Source organism: Drosophila sechellia, chromosome 2R (genome assembly GCF_004382195.2).
Source record: "Drosophila sechellia strain sech25 chromosome 2R, ASM438219v1, whole genome shotgun sequence".
NCBI classification, from domain to species: domain Eukaryota; kingdom Metazoa; phylum Arthropoda; class Insecta; order Diptera; family Drosophilidae; genus Drosophila; species Drosophila sechellia.
In genome coordinates, this window is record NC_045950.1 from 9207351 (window position 1) to 9215043 (window position 7693).

The window sequence follows — 7693 nt, forward strand, 5'->3', positions numbered from 1 at the left end:
CTTATACTCCTACTAAGAACTAGTTCAAAGTACCAAGAAATAAAACCAGCACTGTTGCTGTGAAATTTTACTTGTAGTAGCAGCACTTTTAGTTGCATTTGTGGAATGTTGGCCAGAGTGAGTGAATAAAATACCCGGATTTGTTGTTGTAAAATCCCAAATAAGAAGACTTTACTCGTTGAGTTTTTGTAAGAAACTGATTTTATTTGGAAATATCTTCGGTTTAAATAGGTGACATGAGAATCGCATCTTAAAGTAAATGGCCTACGCAGAAGCCTAAGTAAATAGTCCCCGCCTTATCGAGGTCCCACGCTCGGGCACATCTGCCTATCTTGAGCGGCGAGGACCTTATCTGTGGTCTCCCACTAAGGGACTATTTTAGGAGGCGGGGAACGATCTCAAGTGACTGACTCATGTGGTGTGCACATGTTTTTGAGCAATGCACCCATGTCGCCTTAGATAACAAAATCCTAAATATAATTTATCGCTCTCGATTCATTTACATAAGATATGAACGGAGCCCAAAATTGTAAGTCTTTAAATATATTCGTGTTCATGTGTGAACATTCTGCCAAAGGGCCAGCAAAGCTGAGATGTACATTAGTATATTAGTTGCATTTATAACAGTAGTGGACTGTATTTATTTGATATATGTTCATTTATTTTGCAACTAAGATTTCAATGGGCCTAGTTTTTCTGGCTTTTAATTTTATTGGATTACAATTATGGTTTATATTATTTTTAATTCAACAATTTGTACTCAATTAACTTATTTTAAACATTTTGCTTTTTCTATGTAGAAGTACATTTTCTATTAAACAACGATATAGTGGACTGTATATTTTTATTTGTTATATTATTTTATTGTTTATTTACTATTGATATTTATAGTACTGGCAACGGACCTGCAAAGGTTATTGCTTGCATTCTTTGTTGCACAGCACATTCCGTATGAAATATATTATTAATACTATCATTAGTATTAAAGCAATAATTAATCCAGCATGTCCGGAAATATGATGGAAATGTAAATCTTTCAATTTTTGATGGTTCTCTTTCATAAATTTAATTTCATTATTCAATCGTTCAAATTCCTCAGTATGATTTAATATTGATAGTTTCAGCGGATCCCAAATAATCTTCGGCACTTCACTAACTTCTCCTATATAAGGTGTTGATAATAATTCTTCACTTTCGGACTGAATGTTATGGTGGGCAACTAGAATTTTATCGTCGGTTCTTGCCGTACAATATGGCGCAATGCTTAAAACTCCTTGCTGAGGCAAATCAAACAATTCAATTTGAGAGCCAGTACATTGCAGACGGACTTTTGAATTCGCAGGAACCTTACCTGAGAATATTTGTATTTAGCCTACCGTGATTAATATCAATCAACAGGCTTATAATGCCTGCTTGAATTTTTTCGCCTTCTTCAATCAATGAGTGTAGCTGTTTCGTAATCATAAAGAATTTTTATTGATTCCTTATAAACATAATAATTTTCTTTAAGAACTTCTGTCATGTTCTCAATTCTTATTTGCATACTTCTAAAATTGGAGTTAACATCTTCTGTTGTTCTCTTTAATAGATTAGAAGTTGAATCAACCACAGATGTTTGTTTTTGAATTAGTTTATCAAGGTTGTTCTGGTTATCTAACAAATTCTTCATATTTTCTTCTAATTGCTCTCTATCATCTTCATCCATTATACCAAATAAAATATGATACAAGGAACCCATAAATTCGAAAGGAGCACGCTTGCTTCTAGATCTAGACTGCATCATAAACAATTTATTGTTTTCTTCAAGTTCCGATCTTGGACATTCCCGATGTCGCTCTAGTTCGTCTTTTTGGCTCTTGGTCAGCCTCATTTTTGTCAACAGACTTTATTCCTTCCAAGGGACAAATTTTAGTAATGGGTCTAGTGATATATCCTTCCTGCATCTTTACTTTAGCCACTCGGACCTTGTCATCATTCCCCTTATGCACCTTTTCCACCTTTCCTAAAGGCCATCTTGCAGGATGACAATTCTCATCCTTTAATAAAACTATTTGCCCTTCTTCTATATTAGGAATTTCCTTTTTCCATTTATTCCTTTGCTGGAGCGTATGCAAATATTCACTTTTCCACTTAACCCAGAAATCTTTCTTCATTTTTTGGATAAGTCTCCACCTATCCAAATTTCCGATTTTTTCATCTTCCATTGGTTCGACTATTTCTAAAGGTGGTCTTCCAATTAAAAAATGACCTGGTGTTAAAACTTCTTGTTGGTCCTTCTCACTAACTATAGTGTATAATGGCCTTGAATTTAAGCATGCTTCTATTTGACATAAAAGAGTTGACATTTCTTCGTAAGTCAAAATAGTGTCGCCGATTATACGCTTTAAATGGTATTTCATTGACTTAACTCCAGCTTCCCAAATACCTCCGAAGTGAGGTCCTGCCGGGGGAATAAAATGCCAATCAATCCTGTCCTTTTCAAGCTGCGCTGCAATCGTTATATTTTCTTGTATTGCATTAAATAACTCTTGATCTAATTTTCTTGCAGCTCCTACAAAATTTGTTCCGTTGTCTGAATAGATATTGGAACATTTTCCCCGTCTAGCAATAAATCTTCTGAGTGCTGCTAAAAATGCGTCTGAAGTTAGATCGCTTACCATTTCTAAGTGTATGGCTTTGGTGGCCATGCAAACGAATACAGCAACGTATCCTTTAAATGTTTTTTGGCCACGATTTTTTGAACATTTAACATAATAAGGACCTGCGTAATCTATTCCAGTATTAAGAAACGGGAATGTCATCGTCACTCTATATTTTGGCAAGTTACCCATTATTTGCTGAGCTGTATTTTGTTTATACCTTGCACACGTTACACATTCTCTTAAATACTTTTTCAACGAATTTTTCAACCCGAAAATCCAATACTTTCTTTGGATATAGTTTCGCATTAGGTTTATCCCTCCATGCAATGTTTCCTTATGAGCATTTTTTATTAATAAGCTTGTTAGGTGGCATTTTTCTAAAATGATTGGATGTTTAACATTAAATTCTGCATTGGAATTTTGCAATCTTCCTCCAACTCTTAGAACCCCATCCTTGTCCAAAAATGGATTCAATGACAATATTTTATTATTTGTCTTGATTTCCTTTTTGATTTTAAGGCACCTTATCTCTTGCCTAAACTGGTATTCTTGTTGTTTCTTAATAACAACTGTTTCCGCTATTCTTATCTCCTTTACTGAAATAATTGATGAATAGGCTTTATTTCTTGTTTTCATCTGCACGAATCTATTTATGTATGCTATTATACGTATAAGTTTTTCTATACTGGAATACCTTTCTATTAATTCGTAAATAGGATCATCTATTTTGTCATTTAATACCGTATTTATTAAGACAGGTTCTTCTACAGACTGCTGCCGAGGCCAAAGTTCTTTTGGGTCTGCTAGCCATTTCGGACCTTTCCACCAAAAATCACAGTTGATCAACTGGTTAGAATCCACTCCCCTGGATGCTAAATCTGCTGGATTATCCTCTGACTTAACATGATTCCATTCAGTATTTTTTAATTTCCGAATGTCATCCGTTCTTCTTCTTATAAATTTGATCTTACTTTGACCACTGTTAATCCATGCTAAGGTAATCGTGGAATCACTCCAAGCATAGATCTCCATTATATTGTCAATTGATCCTTTTAGTCTTTGGATTAATTCACTAAGCAGGTGAGCTGCACACAGCTCGAGTTTGGGAATTGTCTTCCTATTTTTTATAGGGTTGACTCTACTTTTGCTAGCTATTATATTAACATGAGGTCCTACTTTAGCATAGACTACTGCAGCATATGCTTTTTCGGAGGCGTCCGCAAATCCGTGAATCTGAATGACTGAAGAACTGTTTGAATTAATCCACCTTGGGATTCGAATATTCTCTAACAATAATAAATTTTCTTTATATTTTTCCCAATAATTTTTATCTTCTATGGATAATTCCTGATCCCATTCACTTTTATTTATCCAAAGTTTTTGAATAAAAAGTTTTCCTGAAACCGTGACTGGTGCCAACCATCCTAACGGATCAAATATTTTTGCTAGCGTTGATAACACAACGCGCTTATTTATATTTTTTGATTCATCATTACAATTTACGCTGAACTTAAATAAATCATTTTGAGGTTCCCATTTTAGTCCTAAAGTTTTAACACATTCATTTTCGATAATATTGAGAACCTTATTGTCCCCTGTGTCCTCCACAGTGGTTAATATTTTGGAATTGTTGGAAATCCATTTCCTTAAGTTGAATCCAACTTTCTGCAATTCATGGAGAATTAATGTTATTAATTTATTAGCTTCTTCTACCGAATCAGCTCCAGTCATTAGGTCATCCATATAGAAATCATTCCTAATTATTGCACTAATAACTTGGTTTTTACATTTATCTGCAATATCTACCAGAACCCTGGTAGCCAAATATGGTGCAGATGCAGTTCCGTAAGTGACTGTGGTTAATTTATATGTTTTAATTTTTTCTTTTGGAGAATTTCTCCATAAAATATATTGATATTTTTGATCATCATTATCTATTTTAATTTGTCGGTACATCTTTTCAATGTCTGCCGAAACAACAAATTCCCATTTTCTCCATTTAATAATAATGTCAAAAATATCTTTTTGAACTCGTGGCCCAACCCACATTATGTCGTTCAAACTTTTGTTATTCGTAGTTTTTGCTGAAGCATCAAAAACTACTCTCAATTTGGTCGTAAGGCTTGAATCTCTAATCACTGCCTGGTGCGGTAAAAAATATTTGCCTTCATCACTCACTTCAATCATGTGTCCTAAATCCATGTATTCATTCATGAATTTAGTGTAGTCAACCTTAAGTTTTTCATTTCTTTTTAGTTTTTTCTCCAGATTCATGTAACGAGCTATCGCTTGTTTCTTTGAATCTCCTAAGGTGACATCCTCCTTGAATGGAATTGACACAATGTATCGCCCATCTGAATCTTTTTTTGTCGTTTTGATAAATTTATTTTCACAGATTTCAGACTCGATATCATCTTTTTCTTCTTCTTCCACTTCCCAGTAGCGATCTAACTCTTTTATTTCTATTGTTGTGGCTACAATGGTTTCTTTTCCTTTGGATTTTTTACATCCAGAAACTATCCACCCGAAATCAGTTTTTTGCCCAAGGAGACCGTCTATTTTTATAACTCCATTTTGCAGAATGTGAGTATATACGTCTGCTCCAATGATTAGATCAATGCGACCCGGTTTATTAAAATCGGGGTCGGCTAATTTAAAGTTCTTCCATTTTTTCTGATCAACATTAATCGTGTTGACTGGAAGTGCCTTCATAAGTTTTGGGAGAATAATTGCTTCAATTTCTAAATTTTTCGGAGAATTTCTTATCGAAATAACCGCTTTGTGCTTGGAGATGCACGTTCCTGTGGAAGATACTCCACTTATTTCAGTATGAGACCGAAATTTTTTCAATTTTAGAATCTGTGCAGACTCTTCTGAAATAATTGTGCTTTGAGAGCCACTATCAATCAATGCTCTTAATTGTTCAAAGCCTCCATACCTCGACTTTACTTGAATCAAGGCCGTGGCCAACAAGGCTTGACCTGTTGTTCTACACGTATTCACTTTTTCTGGATTATGACCTGCAAAGTGAAGTAACGTGTGGTGAGGTTTACGACAAGTCGAACAAAGCTGCTCGCTTATACATTTTTTACCAAACGGATGCCTCAGACATCTTTGGCAAATCCCATTTTTTCTTACCCAGTCAGACCGTTCTGCTGGATTCATTATTTTAAATTTATGGCATTGAATTAAATAATGCCCTGGTAGTTTGCAATATGCACAATTGTCACTATAATTTTTATTCTTGTTATTATTAATCATTTTCTTTACAGGTTTTACTTCCTGTGAGAATGATGATATAGAATTGAGCCTTTGCTCTAAAAAGTCCATGACATCAGAAAGTGCCTGTATTTCTTTTGTCTTTTTAACATGGCTTTCATATAAATTGAGTGATTCTTTATTGAATTTCCGAAGAATTATGTGAGCGAAAATTGCATCCACATCTTCTGGTAATTGTGCCTTTAATTTTATAATATAAATTGACTCGTTAATCGTGTCAATAAATGTCTTTATTTGCTTATTGGATTCTAAATTTAAATTTGGCATATCCATAAGCCTATTCATATGATCTGAGAATATGTTTCTTTTATTCTCATATCGCTTGGTCAAAAACTCCCAAGTGGCTTCATAATTTTCTCCAGAGCCGAGCAGTAAATGAGTAACCACATTTCTGGCTTCTCCTTTTAATGCTGACTTTAGATAATTAAATTTGAGAGAAGGACTGAGATCCTCTCTCACATGTATGAGCTCTGTAAAGAGTTCATTAAAAAGATCCCATTCTTTGGAATCACCAAAGAAAGTGGGAATCTGTATTTTAGGCAGGGTTGGTAACTCCTCCGCCTTAACAACCGTCGACATTTCAGCTTTATTTATTGTGCCACTGAGTCGACTATTAATGGCTGTAAGAATATTTTGTTTGTCAAATTCAAGTTCGCTAATTTCTTCTTCGAATAGCGAGCTCTCAAAATGACTATTCACCTGTTCAATCAGGTTATTTATTTTATGCCATAAAAATTCAATTTTATTTTTCCTTATTTTAAGGAAATCTGGACTACTGTCTATTAGTTTAGACGTATCTTCTAGATATACTCGAAATTGGCCAACATTATTTCGAAATGCCTGCTCTACTTTTAAAGCGTTGTTTTGTGCTATACCCTCTTTTTCAGGGTGACCACACATTTCAAGGTTTAATGTAGGGGGAGGGTTTGATTTAGGGACAGTGTTTGATTTAGGGAAAGTGTTTTCTACCGACTCGCCCTTAATTTTTTCATTTTTATTTTTAATTTTTTCTAACACCATCATTATTAAATCATACTGCTTCGCGTTAAAATATTCATGATCGACAACGCCGATCTTTAACAAATTGCTATGATTAGCAATGAAACATTTTTGAAGCTCATTTAATTTTAGAATTTCTACATCTGTTAATGTTGGTTTTACTTCCAACTTTCTAATTTCCAAAATAATTTCGGACTGCTTCTTAAGGAATTGAATAGTCTTTTCTGACATCATTTTGAAAATTTTTTGTAATTTCTTAATATATATAGTACGTGTATATGTATTTTATATGTATTTATATATATATGTGTGTTTGGATAAACAGAAAATTCTTGTTTTGACTTAGCTGATGTCGTTGTTGTTGCTGCTGCTGTTGCTGCTGTTGTTGCTGCTGTTGCTACTGCTGTTGCTGCTTCTGCTGCTGCTGTTGTTGCTGCTTCTGCTGCTGGTAGAGGCTCCTTTGATGTTTAAAGATGATTTTTTTTTTATTTGGCACGTTTTATTATTTTTGTAGTCCAGTCAGATTTTTTGTTTTTTAGCCATTTATTTCGGCATTTATGCTCTTTTGGCATATACACTGCACTCTATTTATGAGCTGATTTAATGCTATTAGAGCATTTATAAGGCACTGTTTTCAGGCACTTTTTATTTAATTTATGCTCTTATGGCATATACACTGCACTCTATTTATGAGCTGATTTAATGCTATTAGAGCATTTATAAGGCACTTTTGTTATGCACTTTTTAATTTCACAATTGCTGATGTATGGCCT

At 34.2% G+C, this 7693-nt stretch overlaps 1 protein-coding gene across 1 annotated transcript; it reads right to left on the reverse strand.

The window, feature by feature from the left end:
* Positions 1-813: 813 nt before the first annotated feature.
* LOC116800466 lies at positions 814-7224 on the reverse strand. Its single transcript, XM_032715617.1, has 2 exons — positions 2285-7224; positions 814-1156 (listed from the first exon to the last, which is right to left on the reverse strand). Exons 1-2 carry the CDS (start codon positions 7152-7154, stop codon positions 915-917), a joined length of 5112 nt encoding a protein of 1703 aa, XP_032571508.1. The 5' UTR covers positions 7155-7224; the 3' UTR covers positions 814-914.
* Between the last annotated feature and the right edge of the window lie 469 nt (positions 7225-7693).

Excerpts from the sequence above, each read along its gene's own strand:
- LOC116800466 (XM_032715617.1), bottom strand. The coding sequence starts at position 7,154 with ATGATGTCAGAAAAGACTATTCAATTCCTTAAGAAGCAGTCCGAAATT. Across the intron at positions 1,157-2,284 it reads AAGGCCATTATACACTATAG|TTAGTGAAGTGCCGAAGATT; the intron begins TTAGTGAGAAGG and ends ATATAGGAGAAG.